This window comes from Falco rusticolus, chromosome 8 (genome assembly GCF_015220075.1).
Source record: "Falco rusticolus isolate bFalRus1 chromosome 8, bFalRus1.pri, whole genome shotgun sequence".
Lineage (NCBI taxonomy): Eukaryota > Metazoa > Chordata > Aves > Falconiformes > Falconidae > Falco > Falco rusticolus.
Genome location: NC_051194.1, coordinates 42,523,138 through 42,544,712, shown reverse-complemented (window position 1 = coordinate 42,544,712; position 21,575 = coordinate 42,523,138). Strand labels below are relative to the sequence as shown.

At 34.6% G+C, this 21,575-nt stretch overlaps 1 protein-coding gene across 1 annotated transcript in view; it reads left to right on the top strand.

Annotated features, from left to right (window-relative positions):
- Positions 1–20,944, top strand: part of LOC119152714 (sodium channel protein type 2 subunit alpha-like) — a 78,713-nt gene extending 57,769 nt beyond the window's left edge. Inside the window, 8 exon segments of the mRNA XM_037398340.1 lie at positions 272–445; positions 6,461–6,583; positions 8,556–8,837; positions 11,943–11,996; positions 13,252–13,389; positions 15,112–15,216; positions 16,334–16,604; positions 17,529–20,944. Of these exon segments, the coding sequence (XP_037254237.1) occupies positions 272–445; positions 6,461–6,583; positions 8,556–8,837; positions 11,943–11,996; positions 13,252–13,389; positions 15,112–15,216; positions 16,334–16,604; positions 17,529–18,721 (2,340 nt within the window). The 3' untranslated portion in view covers positions 18,722–20,944.
- Positions 20,945–21,575: the final 631 nt, after the last annotated feature.

Sequence of the window (21,575 nt, the reverse complement as noted above, 5' to 3'; positions counted from 1 at the left end):
AATACCACAGCAGACAAAAATTCATTCTTTGAGTTTATTTCTTCTTTCACTAGTAAAATAGGATATGCATATATTCAACCCCAGACAGGGCAGAATACATAAAGTTGCTCCAGTTTGTAGTATGGTTAAAGATGGCAAATACATAAAATAAGAGTATGCAGATGAACAAGAGGAAATTTTAGCTCTGACCTACTTATTTTTTATTATTTACTCATTATTATTATCATGTTTATTCTGTGAAACGGTAATATTTACATATATTTTTTCATAGGCTTTTGAAGACATATATATTGAACAGCGCAAAACTATCAAGACCATGCTGGAATATGCTGACAAAGTTTTTACATATATTTTCATTTTGGAAATGCTTTTAAAATGGGTAGCATATGGTTTTCAAATATATTTTACTAATGCGTGGTGCTGGCTGGACTTCCTGATTGTTGATGTAAGTACACAGTCTTAAATATTGTAAAATTCATTAAAGTTCTTTATGTTGTAAACCTCATTACTACTAAGTAATCTTATAAACATGCAAAAATAATTCACATTGTATAGTTATACTGCATTAGTAATAAAGTGATCTGGATGTGTTCTTTAAAGTACATTTATATGGCAGAAGGAAAAGGATGTCATCAGGCTGCTCATTCTTCATGGTTAAGAAGTTCATACCCAGGTTGTATCAAATGTGAGGTTTTATGAGGAAAAAAACCTAATTTTGTAACATTCTATTTTTAATGGACTCTGATCTTATTACCTCATTGCTTAGCAAATAAGACACTACATTGTGCCAATTTCTTCTACAAACACTACAGCTTTGCAAGAGAAACAATACATTTGGTCCAGATTTCATCTGAGTTCTCAGAACTTTGTCCCCCAAAACTATCCTGTTATCATTTTCAGAAAGACAGTGGTTATTTGGTCTAAAAATTAATTAGTTTTAATAGGGTGACGATCTGCAATAGTTAAGTCAGCTATAACTCGGCAGGGTTTATGATTGAAGAGAATACAAGGTTTCTTGGCTGCTTTCCCAGTTGTGTTATACTTCTGTGCAAAGGCCTTGCTTGTGTTGTTAGAAGGGATCAAAGCTGGTTTTACTCCCAGGATATTTTGGGCTCTTGCCTTCACACATTATCTGACCCAGTTCATTGGCTATACATGTCCTCAGTGTGGAACTGAGAGACGGCATCTCAGGGCAAACGTGCAATGTGCAATTATAGTAATTTCTGCCCAAGTTACTGTATTTCTTGAGAAGTTTGCATAAATCCTGTTTCCATAAATACTTATTCCTTACGAATATATGATAGAAATGTATTGGATTTCTGATTCCCAGAAGAAAAAAAACTTAGCTTGATTTGCCCATAACTCAGAATGGAAGACCTTCTCTTTTTTTTAAACTTTATACTGTTAATCTCCAGCTCTGTCCTGAAAATCTACACTAGAATGGAGTAGTGTGAATGGTTTTCTTAAGAGGATGTTAATGCAGAAGACAGATGCTCCAGGATTATGTTAAGAATGATTTTTTTTTAGATGAACTACAACTCATGTTTTAATTATTCTTTTTGTAACATAAACCTAAACAGATTATTCTAAGCCATACCCCATGGTTTCTGAATAATAGTTTAGCTTCAGAGACACTGTTATCTAAGCAGGCTCTCAGAATTATAAAGAACATCATCATAAGCAAAGCAGCTTATTTTGCCAACTTTTTTATAAACAAAAGCATGACTAAATGAGATTGGAACCTTCTACTTTTGAAGAATTATATTAAATGTTTCAGAAAGTGGTAAAAAAATGTCTTACCGTGCCTAAGGCTAATTCAGCAAATCCTTTAGCACCATCAGACAGCACTTGAAAGAAATACATGAACTCATGTTATCTTCCCATAGAAACCAGAGAACCTACAGGCAGTTTAAAAAGGTGTGATTCAGTGACATGCTCCCAATGAGAAGACTAGTAAGCCCTTCTTCATTAGAGGTGACTAAAGTTAATCAAATTGTTTAATTCCATCCTCTAAAATTCTAGAGTAAACACTGATATCTCTTTAGGGCTTTGACCTTTAGTATCTTACATACCTGAATCTCTCACTGTGAGAAATAGCCATAGTTGCTCTCAGTGATTGTGACCAAATTATATTTTAATAATTACACAAAGAAATTACAATTTTCAGCTCTTGTCAGTTTGCAGCCATGACAGATGACCCTTGGTACATCTGGGTACCTCAGTTTAAGACCTTATCATGCCATCTCTCCGCCCCACTCCTGCTATATAAAACAATATCTGTAGCAAGGAGCAGATATTTGGAAGGAGTGCCTTATCTACCCAAAATCACAATCTGGTAAATTAGTTCAAACACGTTTAACAGTGGTTTAAGTAAAGAGACTGAATTTTGGATGCAGGCAGCCAAGAAGCAGGGACATATTTGCTTTTTTGGAGGAGACTAATTCTGGCAGAGATAGCCAGGGAAAGGCATGAGACAGACAAACCCAGTACAACTAGATGCTACAGAGTACGTCATCCTATACCTTGGTTTTTGCTCTTACCCTCTTACTCCAGAAGCCATCTGTCATGAGTTTATTATTTGTTGGTTTTGTTGTACAGCTGTAATGACTCTAAATTTTCTTTGTTGCTTACAAAGCTAGGAGATAGGACATCAGGGAAGGAAACAGGGAATCTGGGGATACCCAATGAGTTTGTCAGTTACTAAATTTTTTTGTGTAGTTTTGTGTTACGGTATGTATTCTTAGATAATTTTAAGTGGATACCATTTTACACTGTATATTTTTAAACCTTGTAAATTAGTCCTATAATTCAGCATAGAAACTTTATTTCTAAATTATTTTGTTAATTACTTGTACTTGAATGAAATGGAAATAAGTAACATTTAAAACATGTCATGTATTTGCCAAATACTGTGGGGCAGTAACGAATCTGCAAGTAGAATGAATTATTTGACCTTCCTGCAATTGCTTATGCCTGGTAAAATTTCAATGAGTACAGTTTTCAAACAATAAAATGTGGCAAAATAACCTTTCAGTTGGGCTTGTTGTATAGTACATTAAAAGTTCATCATATTGATGACTTACATAATATTTCTTCATATAGCTAAAACTGTTGCATGCTTTTTGTTAAAACAGTTAAAGTGATTTAATTAAACTGTGTTCTCAACCTTTTAATTAGCTTTTCAGAATAATTAACTCAACAGCAACAATCTGGAAAAGATCAGGGTCACATTACACTAATATACTAAATGCTGCATGAACAGAGGAAGAAGCAACTGCTGCCCTGACAACCTCATAATAAAAATAAGAATAAGATGAGCATATTGATGTGCTGAGAAACCAGATACAGACAGTCACTTTGTCTTCCTAGACAGTCTTATATGTCTTCATGTGTATCCTAACATGGTACACTATGATAACATTACCTAATCGATTGAAATTAATTGATTAATTCAACAGAATATTCAGATGATATATGCATGAAACCTAAAGCTCTTGTTCAATGAGTTCAGGAACAGAACCATAGCTTGCAATTATGCATCTAAACAAAACGAATTTTGAATACGTGCCAGTAAAATACCATAAATTAAGAGTCATTCACCAAGTACATATAGAAAAAATTATAGCATCTTAGCAAATGACCATAACATAAGAAAAGCTACATAAGGCATAAAAAAGGCTACATTGAGTCCAGTGTCCTGTCTCTAAGAATGTCAAAAATGCCTACCTGGAAAATTGATAATATAGTATCCATCTTTCAAAAAATAAGAAAAATCATTAACTTCTCAATAGAAAAAAAAATCTTCAGTGGTTCCCCCCCTTCCCCCCACCCTCCACCCCCCTCCAAGTCTTCCAGTTTAGTTTATTCCTCCTAGTTAAGTGTAATACCCAAACACTTAAACTACGTGAAAGACAGGAAAAGCAGCGTTGAAAGTGAGGAGGGCCATATTGCCCTGAGGACCTGGAATCAAATCACATAAATTAGCCACCTCACCAAGTAGCACAGAATTCATACAGATTAAATTTTAGGCCTAAATAGAAATAAAGTCAATGTGGAGCTGTACGACCAATGATCTGGCTTGGATGACAATTCTGACTGAAGATCTTGAGCAGGGTTAACTGTGACTGCTAAGTTTCAAAACATTTTTTTGTAATAGATAGTCTACATTCAAAGATCTGTACACAAAAATATGGACATACAACCCTCCAGTTCTAGGAAACAAATGTAAAAATTCTGTCCATGATTTTGACTTCATTACTGCATCTGCATGCATTCCTATTTCAAAAGAAACAATTCAATCTATTTATGTGTGTACAGAGACATTTATTTTCTTACCTACTAGCAACAAAACAGGTGGAACAGATGACAGAAGACCAAGGTAAGAAGACTGAGAAAACCAGAGCAGTACAGACCAGGTGTATATACTTATGCTGTATATACAATGATATTCATATCAAAGAATTCCAAGCAAATCTTCACCTCTCATTTGAACTTTGCATCAAAGGAAAACGTTGTTTAAAACAGATGAAGTATTTCTCTGTGAAACAACTTCAGGTTTATGATGTAAGAACACTAGCACTATGGTAAGAAAGCTGCAAATAGGTTGAAATGGAAAGCACAAACTAGGCTGGAGAATGACTTGAAAATTGCTGATATACCCAATGCCACTGAAGTTACAGGAGCTACAGCTATGTAATTAGCTTGTATTGACTCTGGTGAAAAAGATAGCTAAGGCTCAGTGCTAGTTTGAGGAGAAAAGTATAAAATGAAGGAGCCATTAATGTGACTTCAACCTTAAAGAGAAGTCTTGCTCTCCCAGCAAGAGACATTTTTTGAATATACATTTCATAGTTTCTTTTCAAGACGTAAAATGTACTGTCTTTACACTAAAGTTTATTGTCGTGCCTGGGTATCTTCTTGATGTAAGTGAATCCATGAATATTCTATTAAAAATACAGAGAATTCCATTACTTGTTATCTCTGGAATATATTAGAGGCAGCAAAGGATAAAAAAGAACTCCCTTACTGTAGAATCACGGGACAAATAAATGGTATTAATGACAATTATTAATAAATAATTAATTACAATAATGAATGTAATGGCAGAAACAATAATGTTATCTTTTGTAAGTGAACAGACTTCAGTTACAGACTACAGAAAATCAGTAAGATTTTCTTCCTAATATGCTTATAGATATAGCAAGTTCCTTTACAAACTTATCCATTGCAACAATAAAGTAAGCCTGTCCTTTGATAAAAATAATTCCATCCTGTTATGTAATCCAGTTGAAAGGTACAGTGATACGAATTCCCTAAAATACTGTTTTCTGTTAGATTAATATACACAGCAACATAGTAATGAATAATTGATTTCTGTCTGCTCTCAGGTTGTTCTTTCGAGACATGATCTTGTAAATCTTGTGTTTGTGATTCATCTAATTGCTCTTTATGGATACAAGTAACATAGGAAACCACCTTTTCATATAATGAGCAAAATCTTACCACCATTATCGGTGAATGCCTATTTCTGTACAGCCAATTATTTAAAGGACTCTCTAGACCGAGGTACAGAAATTAACATTTGAGGAATTTTCTCAAGGACTGGATAAGCCTATGTTCATTTATGTGTCTTCTATGCTTTTGGTGGTAGAACTGAGTAACATATGAGTAAGGTATGATATTTCCCCACTCCTGTCTCCAAAACTGCTCAAAGTAAATTAAATTCTTTCACATTAATGCTGTTTAAAACCCAGTTCCATTTGAGATGTAAATTAATTGCTCCTTACTAAAGTGGACTGGCTAATAATAAAATCCTAGTAACATGAATCAGGAGCTCACATCTTTTGTAGATAACAAAGCACTCACTGCTTTAATGCTAGCATCTATTAATATCTATTCCATAATATTTTCCTATACTTAGAAGAGAAAAAACCCCAAAAAACTATTGAGAGAGTTTTCAGGCAAGTGAGAAAGTACCACCTCTGTCAACATATATTTCATAGATACCTGGCCATTGTTGCTATGAACTGAGTATCTGACTTAGAAGCAATATTTATAAGAAAAGCTAATTAAACACTACATTATTTAGCATATTATTAGTTATTATGTATATTAATTATATTGTCGGTAGTTAATAAACTGCCTTACTTTATGCAGAATTTTAAATTGCTTGGAAGGTTGAATCTTAATGAAGTTGCTGAAAGTATGGCAATTCTGAAGATTTTATCCTTCACAAATAGAGTCTTTCCATCTGACTGTTAAACCCTATCCAGCTATAAAGGACATTTAACAGCAAGTCATGAAAATCATGGCATTGAACCTCCAAGGTCACTATAGGCAAGAATGGTGTTCTTCCATTTGTCACTGTTGATATTTCTGTTGATACTTCTTTATTCTTTGTAAATAAACCATTTTATATAGAACAATTTGTATAATTATATTCTTTTCTATATTTTTATAGGTCTCATTGGTTAGTTTAATAGCCAATGCTTTGGGCTATTCTGAACTTGGTGCCATTAAATCACTTCGGACATTAAGAGCTTTAAGACCTTTAAGAGCCTTGTCACGATTTGAAGGAATGAGGGTGAGAGAAAATGAATGAGTCTGAATGAATGTATGCATACAAAAATTAATGTAGAATTGTGACAATCCTGCCTTCTGCAAAGAACTCCAGAATAGGAATGCATGCAAAAATATGTGGAAAAAAAATGCCTTCTAACATGTCCTTATATACAAGATGTGTACAGCTTACATTCGGAGATTAGACCTTGAGCTCATTAAACTTGCCTGCTCACTGCTGCATAGTTGTGTTATCCCAGGCCTCTCACTGTTAAAATTTCCATTGATTTGTGGACTTATATAGAAAAGTAAAAGGACATGAGAAATTTTAGAATAGAGAATTGGGGGGGGGGGGGTTCTCCAGTTTAGCTGGGGACTTTATTTTATAAATTTCTGTAGCTTGCTTCTATTCTCAGTGTGTCAGTGGTTCAGGATGGAACAGGATTAACTGGAAAATGGAACAAAACAAAACAAAAAAAAGGTGAAGAAGATGACAACAGTGACACACCAGAAACTAAAATGCCCTGTGGCTCCCTGTCTACCTGCCTGGGGAAAATATCCCACAATAAATGCTGTAGTATTAGGGAAAGGTTCTCTGAACAGATACCTGAAATAAGGTTGGTGCTGGAAGCATAGAAGGGGAGAGATGGGAAAACATTTTCTCAGCTAGTGTCCTTAACTTCGTATGAATGCATCTGCTGCCATCTTACCTCTCCTCCTACACAGCTAAATCCTTCCTGTCACGGAAATATTTTCATATTCTGGCAATCTGACAAAAAAACCCCAAAAAACAAAAAAAAAAACCAAAAAACCCAACCAAAACTCAAAACCCTAACTATTACAAGCTGTCTGCTGAAAATGCAGACTGTGCTACTTCCTGGAAAAACTGATGCATAAAAAATTAACAAGGTAATGTTATTGAGAAATCTTTAAATTTTTCACATCAAAATACACAAATGCTACAATACATGTTTATAGTTTAGTCATATGTCTTAAGTTTCCAAATAAATAGTGTGGTTCCTGTCTGGGTTGAGGCTGCTGACCACACTAGCCAGTGCAGGGGACTGTGCCCTTTTGCACATGGCCATCACCACTGTTTTACATGATTTGCATTGCAAACAACACAGAAGTCCCTATCTAATAAATGGGCAAAACCTCTATTGATCTTGGACTACTTTCAGTCAAAGTAGTGAACAGAAAAATTCCACTGTTTTCAAAACCGTACACAAAAAATTACTGCAGTCTCTACTGATTTGGTAGAAAATTATTGTCAGAGTATCTGCAGCTTTCTTCTAGTTCAAACACAGTAAGAAAATTTTTGCCAAGGGATTTAATCTGGTTGTTTACTGCCACTTCCCCGTATAGAGTAGCTCAACTGTATTAAATGCAGCCAATTAAAAACAAAACCCTAAAGGATAAGTGTAAGAGTAACTACAGTGAGCCAAGCAATTTAAAACCAAGACTTATAGCACACGCTGTTAATACCAACTAAATAAGATATGCTTAATTATGTTACGTTGTATTTAAATGCTAAAATACACCAATATACATAAAAAGTTTCTGAGAATAAAATCATTAGTAATTACAGTTTTACATGCAGACATTTTTATTTAGTCTTCCACATAATCATTTTTTGATCTTTTTGTGGTTTATTTTCTATTTCTAGACTTTGATTTGTATTGTTGGAATTTAACATTTATTTCTCTCTTTCTCTAGAGCACACAAATTCTAAGAATCCATCTTGCTACTAACAGGTTTTCTTTTGCTTTTTGAGTTTTTTTCAGACTTTTGCATTGTCTTGGTTTCCATATTATTTTATTTCTTGCTTTTTGCAATCTCATTAGTTTCTATTGAACCTTAAGTAACATTTCCACCATAAATTTTTAATGTAATATTTTAACTGTCCATTCCATATTAATACTGTTTTAACATTTTTAAAGTAGTTTTCTTTTCCTGTTCATAAACTAAGTGTCTATTTTGTCTAATTTGTACACTAGGTGGTTGTAAATGCCCTTGTAGGAGCAATTCCATCTATCATGAATGTATTACTGGTTTGTCTTATATTCTGGCTCATCTTCAGCATCATGGGAGTAAATCTGTTTGCTGGCAAATTCTATCACTGTGTCAACACCACAACTGGTGAGATGTTCGATGTCAGTGATGTCAACAATTATACTCAGTGTGAGGAACTCATTAAAAACAATCAAAGTGCCCGATGGAAAAATGTGAAAGTAAACTTTGATAATGTAGGAGCTGGATATCTTGCTCTGCTTCAAGTAGTAAGTAAATTTATATCTTTTCTTTTTGCTCTTTTTAAAGAAGTCTAGGGAAAATGAGCAAGTTAAGACTGTTAAGTAGTAGAATAATTTCTTCGTAGCAATGATGTACAGTTTACACAGTTCTATTGCATTGTTACCTGTAATTTTTGTATTAATGATAGCAGATTAAGTTTCCATTCCAAGGCTAGGAAATACAGTCTCACGATGATGATAATAATGTGAAAGTAATAAGTGAAAAAAGTCCATGAATCTTTTGGTGGTGCACAATATAAACTTCAGGAATGCATTTCATGAGCCTTTACATGGTGGGCATGGCTCAGAGATCCCTATAATTATTTAAAAGATCTCTCCCCTGATTTATGAGCTCAGTTACCTTGTAAGACAGTGAGGTAGACAGCAGTTTAAAAGAAGGCAGACATCCTAACTGACTGTCCGGTTTCCTGTGAGCAACTACTTTCAGCGCCTCCCACATAGCCTGTTCCTAGGTATCATTACATATCTACAGCAACAGTCTTTCGCAGTCAGATCTATTAACCTAGGCACTTTTGACACTGTGAAATATTTTTTCTTTTGTCAACAGCCTGGTCAAGGTAGAGTGGATTTTTCTTCATGTCTATACTCATCTAAGGAATCAGTTTGTAAATTAGATGGTAAAAATAAAAATATATTGACCCGATGCATCCAGTGCAGTTATTTGTTTAATTGGAGCATGAATTTTCAGACCTGGAAGTGGATTTAGGGAAAGGAATCATAAATAATGCAAGATCTGAGACTGGGGTACCCAGCGTTTCATGTAGCATGGAGCCAATTCTTTCGGTATTATCATAATACTTGTGTAACAGGTCTGAAATCCTCTGTGAGAAGCAGGAGGTGCCCATGGGAAGAACATGGATAGTTACTGATAGATAGATCCTAATAGAGTATTAGGTCTGATTAATCATATAACGCTTTCTCTTGATGTTTGCAGATAAACAGTACTTGCTACTAAATTATTATGTTTCAGTGAGAAGTACATGAAACTACAAAGACATTAAACTGTGTGTAAAATAGGAAAATGTAAAATACTTCTATCACAAAAAATATCACATTCCATTAACACTTATTAAAAATACATTATAATATACCAAATAATATTCTGTTACTTTTAGTATTATCCTTGTGGAGTATTAGATGTGATTGTATTGCATGGCATATTCATTCTATTTATTACTGCTACTTATATGGAGTCTGTAAATTTTATTTTCCCTTGAAGTCCTTTTCCTATGCACTGTGGTACAGAAACATCTTTGTTCTAGGTACTGGGCATACCTTTTATTTATGCCAGAGGAATAAACCCTGTTACAGGCTCCTTGGCTTAGAACAGAGCTTCTGGTAGCTGGCATCTGATCCAAAACACAACCAAGAAAGCAAGCAATTATGTTTAAATGATCAAGCTCTGTACAATCGCTTGTCTATACTTTGGCATACAGCTTCATTGTATGAAAAGCTATCAGAAATGTTATGAGATTGTTACTGCTCTGGTATCACCAAGTCATCCAAGAACGATATGTTTGTCCCTTCTGTCCCACAGCAGGTCAGTACCCCTAGCTGACCTTAATTCCCAAATGAACTAGCTGACTTAAAATGTTTTTCCTCTAAAGTTGATGTGACTCTCATGTACTGAATAATGATTCTAATACTCTGACTTCAGATCTCATTGCTGCCCTTGTACTAGAATTTAAAGTGTATTGTCTTATTGCCAAGACTTGCCTCTGAAGATGTACAAGGAAAACTTTAGTCTCTTAAAGCTGTGTCTGAATGTCATCCATGTCATCCATCCAGACAGTGTTGGTCTTTAATTACTACATCACTCCTGTGGACCTTTTGTTCTTCTTCACTTCATTTCTTTCTGTTCTAATTTTTCATTATTTTCCTTTTTAAATCTTCCCTTCTGCCCTTTACATTTCCTGCAGAGATTAAGGGATCCTTCAGCATGTCTCATGTCACCACTTCAGCTGATTGTCTCCACTAATATTCTCCCTCCACTCTTCTCCTGTATTTATTGCTCTTATCAATATCAATTGCTCCTCTTCTAATATTGCTACACAAAGTGCACCAAATGGCTGTCAATTGTCAACTGAGCCAGAAAGATCTATGAAGCCTGGCTCCAAGCATGTTCCTAGTAAATTTGTGTTTCACTGCAAGGTTGAGGAGGACGTGAACACTCCCAGAGTGCAAGTTATCTGCTGTGAAAATTAGCAGCTGGACCAGAGTACCAGAGCTACTTCTGGCAAGCACAGATGCCATATACTTCTTGGGATGGTTCCTCTCCTGAATCTCCTCAGGAGAGATGCTCTTTTTCTGTTCATGTCACAGGCTTTTTAGGTCTTTTTTTCTTTATTGTGAATAAGCTTGGAAACCCTGGCTAATGACAGGCACTCACATCTTCAACTAGCATGTCACACCAACCCTCTGTTGTTCCTCAGAAAGTGGACATTCCCTGTCCATGAAAATCACCTCCTTAGAGCAATGATGGCAAATCTTTTTTACTTTTTATTCTACTTAGACAAAGTCTCTATAGGAGCTCAGCCCAAAGTTTTATAGAAGTTAATCACAACTCTTTTACAATTCACTTTTTAGTATTCTGTAAATCTTATCCCTCAAGAACCACTGTATATTTTGATTTTAAACAGTCTATTATTTTTAATTGTGTGGGAATAAAACATTTTTAAAAATCCCATGGCAGCTTAGCCCTAGCAAAAGTGTTCAGACTGACTCCATCAATTGGTGCTGTAAACCTGATAAAATGGCTGTTACCATGAGTGATTGTAGTAGAGTCTACCTGAACATCTCCAGTGATGTCTATCTGAGTCTACCATTCTCCATCTGCAAAGTATCTGCAGCTTCAAACACACTATGCCCTTGCTGAGATCTTCAGAGCCCAATTTTTAATATTTTTGGAATAGCTAAAAAATAAAAACTAGTATTACTATGAAAAATATGCCTGTGTGGTTTATACATTTAGATATGATTTTATTAAAAGTTAAGGTCCAAATGTTGTGACCTAGTTATTTTCCACATTATGAATTTTTATAGGGAAAATAAACAACTATATTTTATTTCTAGGCTACTTTCAAAGGATGGATGGATATTATGTATGCTGCTGTTGATTCACGAGATGTAAGTTTAAGACTTTCAAAGATCATCTATCGGTTATATTCTGCTATAGAGTATAGAATTTAAACACATACAATAACATTAAAAATTATAATCAGCACCAATACATATTTCTTCCAGATACATCTAATCTAGAAAGGAACTTTCAGGTAACTCCATGAATCTTAGAATTTGTAATGGAAATAATTAATCCCACTTCCTTCTGTTTAGCCAAATAAATTAATTTAACTGGACTTTTTTGGGAAAACCTAATGGTAATGAAAAAAACAATGAAGAGTTTTTTTAACCACTTCCTTTGGTAATCATAAGTATGGATTAATTTAAGATTATGTAATGTAATTATTACATATTGACTATATTAATCTTGATTTGTAATTTATAACTATGCATTTCGTTGTTTCTTTAGGTTGAGTACTTATGTTATCTAGCTATTTAACTCCAACTAGATTTTAAGGTTGAAGATCATCTGTTCATTTTTCCAGGGATTAGAATTTTATCTTGGCTACAAAATTAAAACTGTTTTTACCTTGTGCAAAAAAGTGCCACATAAATGCCTGAAGTTGTTCTATACAACCTAGGTTATAGTCACATTAGTGATATCTGTCATCACACAGTGTTACTTGTCTCCCAGCGTAGGATATCCTGTTTTATTACCTTCAGCATTTCTACACTTTAGCACATGGTGCAGTAGAGGTGCAGGCACTGAGATGCGGAATCCAGAAGAATCGAGACAATAACAAAATCTTCCTTAGAAATTTTCCTCAATTTAATGGATTTCACAAAACTCAATGACTAGAAATTTATTGAAAGCATCTGTTCTTAGCTGGATGTAAGAACACTCATGTAAGACCAAAAGAGTTCCAGGGAGATTTAGGCAATAGTAAAATTGATTGATTCTGTTGCATAAAAATACACTGAACATAATATAAAATATTTAGATTTGTGCTGTTAAAATTTAAGTACTAATGACTACTCTCAGTTCCACATTGCTTCTTCCTTCTATATAAGGAATTTTGTGTATCTGTACATACATAAACACATCTGTGTGTACATTTACTTTAAAATTCCATATGAGTAATCATTCTCTCAGCTTTCAGTTCTCCAAATATTGATTGGAGTGGACATGTTGGGTCTTTTTAACAGCTGAGTGCAGTTTACAGCTTTCCTAGCTGAGATAGCATATATTATTAATAAATTATATACATTGGGTTTTACATCTAGTATTCTCATGGGTAATAAAATATATACTATTTTGTAGGTAGAAGATCAACCTAAGTATGAGGACAACCTGTATATGTATCTTTATTTTGTCATCTTTATCATATTTGGATCATTCTTTACCTTGAACCTTTTCATTGGTGTCATTATAGACAACTTCAACCAACAAAAAAAGAAGATAAGTATTTAAAATGTTTCCATAGTGCTATAAATTATTAGCTATAATGAATTAATAACTAATTTATGTAAAGCTAATAAAAATGAGAAGTTATTTCAAGTCCTTGAGTAAAAATGCCTTCTTTTTCTTTAACATAATCTGTGTTAAATCTTGTGGATGTGATTTTAACCTTTGCATTTCAGCATTTTGACAAGCAAAGAGGGACAAATCATGAGGTGGTTCATAATAATTTGCAAATTGTGTAAGAGCTTAAATGAAGATGCAAACAGGGAATGTGCATTATTCTTTTGATTAAATGTAATATTATCTGCCATGGAAGAGAGGGTGGTTTTTATTAACTTTAAAGAATTAGGATAAAATAATTTTAATTAATCTTATAAACTGTTGACACTTAATGAAGATACAATATAGCATTGTGTTTATGCAACAGATAATAGTTTGGCAAGCTAATTAAACAGTTGATTAAAAGTCCAATAGACCTCACACGAATAAGCTTAAAGATGCAAATAAAAATGTGTACAAAAGAGCTCTATTTTTCTAACATTTGTGTGAGAAATGAGATGAACTTGTTAGACACAAATACAACCTATAATCAGTGATGGTAAAGCAAAGGTATAAAAGGAAGCAAATTTTTTCTGTATACATTTGACACAAAGGTATGTTTAAAATAATTATATTGATAATGCATAATTTTATTCAAAATAACTTTAAAAATCTAAAAATACAAATAGACATATTTAAAATAATTTGAAGCCTCATGATTCTTAGCCTTCAACTGCCAAAAAGAAATGGAACCTCAGGATCATTCTAAATATTTGTATGCTGTGAAAAACAATTTTCATATGATTTGGTTTTATTCAATCACCAAATAAAAAGCAGCAATACCAAACAGAATCTATGGTAAAAGTCAATTGTGAACTACAGAAATTTTTCTCTGTGAAAATATTCATTAGCTTCTTAAAAGAGCCATAAACATGTCTGGGGCTGCTGCCTCAGTTTCTATCAGTTATGCCCTGCTTTGGGCTTTGATATCCAGTTTAACAAACAATGACTTTGACATTGTGTTTCCATCTGACTTAGTTCAGACTCATCAATAAGCACGATCCATTTATACTGAAATTCAGTCACTCAGTTGCACATCTGACTGGCAGCATTTGCATCTGCAGACAAAGGCTAATTTGAGTTCATCAGGGTTCCAGTGCTGTTTTGATTATTAATTTGCTATGACATGATTTGGATTACTTTTATTAAGTCTATATCAAAGGTGGGGTTTTTTTGCTGTCATTAAAACCCTCAGATTAGACAGAAATGTTCTCCCTTGACACAACCTGTGCCTCAAGAGTTACCTAACTTTTAGACCTGGCTAGCTGTAATCCTAAAAATCTATCTAGAATTTGGAACATGTAAGGCACCAGTCAGGCTCCTATGCACTAAATATATTCTCATCAGCAAGTTATTTAACAGCATCAGTATAGTAAAAACCGTTTTAGCCATGCCAGCCAAGGTGAGCGTGAAGACACTGGGAAAATTCAGCCGTTAGCCTGACAAGGCACCAGTAAAGGGTGGGGTTTTTTTGCGTTAGGAATGCATATGAGCATCCACGCTATAAATACCTGAAAAAATCAAATATAAATGTACTATTATGTTACAGAGGGACATACTGTAGTTAAATGTTCTATGTGTAGACATGATACTGATCAGTTTTTTATATTATTTCTTTACTTTGGAGGTCAGGATATATTTATGACAGAGGAACAGAAGAAATATTACAATGCAATGAAAAAACTGGGATCCAAAAAGCCACAGAAACCTATACCAAGGCCAGTGGTAAGAGTGATTTGATTTTTATACTCCTAATATTAAATACTCATTTGGGAATATAATTTTAGCCAAAAAAGATAAGGTTATATGTCTGGAAATAAAATATTTTTTCCATTCATTTTCTTATAAAAGTAGAAATTGTCCCCCTTTTTTTTGAATTCAGAGGACTAGATCATTCATGTGTGATTTAAAAACATACACTCTGAAGTATGAACTGTAGCATTTAATAAGTTTAATGAGATAAATGTCATAATTTCCTGCCTAAGTCCTAGAAAAGTACAGTTGGTTGGATCATTTATTAGTTCTTGTTACCCACAGATAAACCTAATTTTTGGGGTTTGCTCCTCCCAGATGATTTGTAGGAAATGGGGATGCACTGACCCTTGCTGCTGAAGACAGAAGGGGGCAGTGGTCACCTAATGTGAAAGAGAAAAACAGGTGCAGACAATCTTACAAAATAAAAGAATGCTCTAGCAAGTAAAGCATAAAGTAGGATAAATGTCTCTGTAAGAAACTACTCTGTTATTTACTGAACGCCTACAGGGTTTGAAAAAAATAAAATACTTGTTGCCCCTTACACACCAAGTGGTTAAAAATAGTCTTTCTAAGAAGAGACATATGGCAATAAACATTTAGCTAAGTACTAAAGGAAAACTAGGGCTGTGCAGTCATGGTGTGTTTGAGACATTTAACTTCAGTAGTCCAAGATCTCACCAAGCACAGTTACTGAAGGAAGAGAGAAACATCTGTGGGGATTAGTATTCTAAAACCAGCTAAGAATAAAGATAAGAAAATGAGTTTCTATGTGCCTGGTACTCTTGCTAGTTATCAAGTTATATCACCTTTTTCACACCAATAATATCAATTGTCAGTGTTATTACTATTATTATTCATAGTTTTCCTTCCTGTCCCTTCAATAAACAGTGGTACACTTCTTGATCCACTCGAACAAACAGGATGAGACACAAACCAGCATGAGTTTGGTGTATATTAATGGATGCATCATGAATGGATCTTGCCCTCCTGAATCTTGCAGGGACTTGCTTTCCCATTTTGCATTTTTAAAGACAAATATTTTCAGAGTATAAACTATATTACTTTTTTTGTTTGGTTTTCTTTTCAGAATAAATTCCAAGGCATGGTCTTTGATTTTGTAACCAAACAAGTATTTGACATCAGCATCATGATACTCATCTGCCTTAACATGGTCACAATGATGGTGGAAACAGATGACCAGAGTAAAGAAATGGAAACAATTTTATCCCGAATTAACCTTGTGTTCATTATCCTTTTCACTGGAGAATGTGTCCTGAAATTGATTTCACTTCGCCATTACTACTTCACTATAGGCTGGAATATTTTTGATTTTGTGGTTGTGATTCTCTCCATAGTAGGTAAGAGCAAGTCCTTTGAAGAAAGAACTAGCAGAAGGAAAAGGGAACATTTGTACAAGGATGTTATGATACTGAATATGAAATTTTCTCTTTCCTATATGACTTAGATCTTGATTCAGATTTTCATACTTTAGAGCATACAATATATGAAATGTTGTGTGTAAGATTTTTATCTCTCCTGTTAGTCACTGTCATCTTCTATATCAAAACACATAAAGGAACTATTTGGCACATTAGATTAACATGTACAAATATAAAGAGGAATGTTTAGTGGTATATGTGAACTAATCACAAATTTGCTTTCAGTACTAAAACTGGAAAAGATGTGAAGGTGGTGAGATTTTTAATTGCTTTTGCTAACAACGGTCTTGGCAAATATTTAGATTTCTGTCAATTAAAAGCTAATGACTCTCCAAGGTGCAAATCAGTTGTGTGACAAAACTTGATTCTTCAAGAGTGATACACCTGAGAGAAGCTGTACTGATACAGTGTAGATCCTCAAGTTAAAAAAATCATGGATTTGCAGAGATTAAGCCAATATACTCCTTCATAAAAGACAGTGGTAAAAAGCTCAGCTTCAAGAACTAATTGTTCAGCTTCAAGAACTAATTATATCTAAAGGCAGAAACTTTTCTTTCCAGGCTGCTTCAGGAGTAACTGAAAGCTTAGACAGACACTAGCTACCATGCCACAAGCAGCCTTTCTTCTTTTACTTATTTCCCTTCTCCTAGACAGCATTTCAACATAAGGAAGGTGCTTTCACCTTAGTAACAGGTTTCAATAAAATGTAATAACTTTCATGACGTTTTGCTATAACATAGACTCTCTATACTGACTGTTTTGGAGACAATAAATAAATCTTACTATAGGTAATGAACGAATAAATTTTAAATTATATTTTAAATATTCTTTTTTTTCCTCTAGGTATGTTCTTAGCTGAGATGATTGAGAAGTATTTTGTGTCCCCCACACTATTCAGAGTCATCCGACTTGCCAGAATCGGTCGAATCCTGCGCCTCATTAAAGGCGCTAAGGGAATCCGCACTCTGCTTTTTGCTTTGATGATGTCGCTTCCTGCTTTGTTCAACATTGGCCTGCTGCTCTTCCTGGTCATGTTTATCTATGCGATATTTGGCATGTCCAACTTTGCCTATGTCAAGAGGGAAGTTGGGATTGATGACATGTTCAACTTTGAAACGTTTGGCAACAGCATGATCTGCCTCTTTCAAATTACCACGTCTGCTGGCTGGGATGGTTTGCTAGCCCCAATTCTTAACAGTGGGGAGCCAGACTGTGACCCCCATAAAGACCACCCGGGGAGCTCCGTTAAAGGCGACTGCGGCAACCCTTCCGTTGGGATTTTCTTCTTTGTCAGCTACATTATCATATCGTTCCTGGTAGTGGTGAACATGTACATTGCTGTGATTTTGGAGAACTTCAGCGTTGCTACTGAAGAAAGCGCTGAACCCTTGAGTGAGGATGACTTTGAGATGTTCTATGAAGTCTGGGAGAAGTTTGATCCCGATGCAACACAATTCATAGAATACAGTAAACTATCAGATTTTGCAGCTTCGTTAGATCCTCCTCTTCTTATAGCAAAACCAAACAAAGTCCAGCTTATTGCAATGGATCTGCCCATGGTAAGCGGTGACAGAATTCACTGCCTTGACATCTTGTTTGCTTTCACAAAGCGTGTTTTGGGGGAAAGTGGGGAGATGGATGCCCTCAGAATACAGATGGAAGATCGGTTCATGGCGGCCAATCCTTCTAAAGTCTCCTATGAACCAATTACAACCACATTAAAACGAAAACAGGAGGAGGTATCTGCTGTCATTATTCAGCGTGCTTACAGGTGTTACCTTTTAAAGCAAAAAGTTAAAAAGGTGTCTAGTATATATAACAGAAATAAAAATAAAGAAGGAGATGGACCAGTTATAAAAGAGATAATTATTGATAAACTAAATGAGAACTCCACTCCAGAAAAAACAGATGAGAGTTCCTCTACGACTTCCCCACCATCCTATGACAGTGTAACAAAGCCAGACAAAGAAAAATATGACAAAGATAAAGCAGAAAAGAACTACAAAGGTAAAGATGTCAGGGAAAATAAAAAATAAAGATTTAAGAATTCTGTTTGTAGGACAACATGTTTACAGTCTTTGAGAATGAAGCATCAACTGGACTCCTGCAGGAGGTTTATGCCAAACTGTCAGTTTTTACACATATATATATATATGTGCGTGTGTGTGCGCGCGCGTGTGTGTGTGCATATATATATACATTATATATATACACTAATGGTCAGTGCCTATAACAAAACAGTGAACCTTCATCATCAGTCTGTGACTCTGTGAATCAGGGTAACAAACTTGACAAGAGGTTACTGTTTTCACTACAACTGACACTGCTAAGAATGAGGGGAAAAGTGGCTCCACAGAGAACATGGAGCATGAAATGAATGGGAAGTGATATGTTTTTGTGTTTCACATACTGCAAAACATATAGAACGGTAACTCTTTTCACTGTTTGTAATGCAACTGCTACATTTGTCATATTTTTACAAAATCAGTATTAGTGTATTTATCATTTTTTAATTCACAATTTGTTTACTATTATATGTGACTATTTTTGTAATAGGTTTTGTGTTGGGGAAAGAGGTATGAGGACCAGGTGTTCTACTCTCAGATTCTCTATAATGTACAGATAGAAGTGATTTGCATAGACATGCTGCACTTTTCAATCATGCATAAATAAAAATATGACATTGCACAAAGGTAAAGATTTCAAGAACTTCCATGTTTCAGGGTTGCTCTTAAATTTGAGGTGTTCTAACTACTGTACGGCTGCATCCAGATTATGTGCATCCAGATTAATGTGCCTGGAAAGTCTCCTCTAATTTACAGGAATCTGCAATGACTTATTTTTATGCACGTCATTAAACATTAACAAGTTCTTGTTTTTGTTAAAATATTCACAGCTTAAAAATACTGTGCGGTTTCTGCACTGGAAAAATAGCTTCACCAAAATATACCTGGGAGTTCTTTCATTTTGTTGTGGGTTTTTTTTTGTTTTTAAACAGCTCAAATTTTTCTCTAGACTGTTCTTTAGTTACTGTCTTCTTTCATTATGGCCAACATCTAATAAATCCATAAAAAACCCTTTGCCATGTAAATATTAACAGTATACTGTAGTGCATATTTGAGCATAGAATTAAATGGCTTTGCCATGTGGAATTGCATCAGATATGTACCACAGTATGAGCAATTCATAAGAGTTCAACAGGACATGTTGTATTCTGTGTCATTGTAGATCGTTCAGAGAGTATCACTGATGCATGTCAATGCTTTTGCTGCTGTATCTTGCTCCTTCCACTGTCCACAGTCTCCACTATAGGAAGCCATGTGTCAGTGGTGAAGTGAATCAAATTGTCCAACCAGACCTCATTCTTTCAAGTCATTAAGCAATAGGTTGCAGCTATTTATGAGCTTCTTTAGTTTTGCATTTTAAATTTGAAGTGGCTACTATATGGTGTAGAATCAGACTGTACAGGCCATATTGCAAACTGTTTAACCTGTTGAAGATGTGGTTAGTATATATAAATAATGTAAAGAAATACCATTTGGCAACAGTTCTGTATATAAGAAAAGTGTCTTCAAGTTTAGATCACTATTTCTTATATTTCTTTCCTCGTTCACCTGGCTTAATTTCTGACCACAGTAATTTTAAACTGGCATCATCACACTATGAGGAAAAAAAAAAGTATTTGTAGACTATCTTGTTTGAATATTATATTTGCATATATTTCAATGTGAAGTAAATTGTGTAAATTTGGAACCCAGCTTGTCTCGAAATAGTTATATCTGGTAACAGGACATAGCAAGGAAAGTATTAGGGAAATGTGAATTTCTAGCGCTGTTTCATCAGAAGTTCCAAGACAGTCTCATTGTTCATGAAGTCCTTGCTATCTTGCAGTATCGGTTTACATAGCTTATTCTTATTATTTTTGAATCACACTGCACTAGACTTGTAAAAATAGAATCCACAATATTTCCCAAGAACAAAATGGCACATTTGTATAATCAAGGACATCAGGACATTTTGTGTTTCATACACAAGCGAACATTAAATGTAGAATCTTTCTTTTACAAATGCTTTTGACTTGTAATGTGTTGGTGAAATGCATGCAAGAAATTGTTATTATCATAAACAATGTAAACAATATTACAAATGAGCCAAAAAATAAAGATTTCATTTTTTGTATTGTATTTATTTTTCTTTGTCCTTCTGTTGGTTAAAGCAAGATAAAAACTGGCTTTGGTACAAATAAAGAATGCTTTCGTTATCACTAGAGCTAAATACCTTATTCTTCACTTTTTAAAGGGTTTTCCTATGTAAAACAATAAAAAAAAAAAATCTAAGTACTTTGACCACACCCCATTGGTTTCTACTTCTTTGTCATCAGCATACTGCCTGGGGATAACACAGGACACCAACACATTCTGCCCCAACAGCCTTTCTCTCAGCTCTCAAGAGCCCTTCCAAACCGTAAAGGCACTCCTCAGTATCTAAGGTTATTTTAGCTTGCCACATTGCTGCTACCACAGCTACCCATGCTTTACAAGTCTTAAATATGCGAACAAACTCTCCAGCAACGTTCCTCTGTTTGGTCCTATGTAACATTCAACCAAAAGGCTCATTGCAAACAGGTAGCATTTGTTTTTAACGTACAGTGATCCTTTTTATTCCAGTAATGCTCAAAACTAATGAATACCATTTCACTTGATCTCATAAGAAAGGGACCTTGCTGAAACTCAGCTGTATTAAGTAGTGTTCACAGTCATAATACCCACAGGCTACACGGTAGCTTTTGACTTATAACGGATCCCTTCATGCTGTTCAAGGGCAGAAAGGTATAGTGCATTGAAATACAATATTATTGAATTTAAAGTTTTATATTTCAAAATTTGCAGT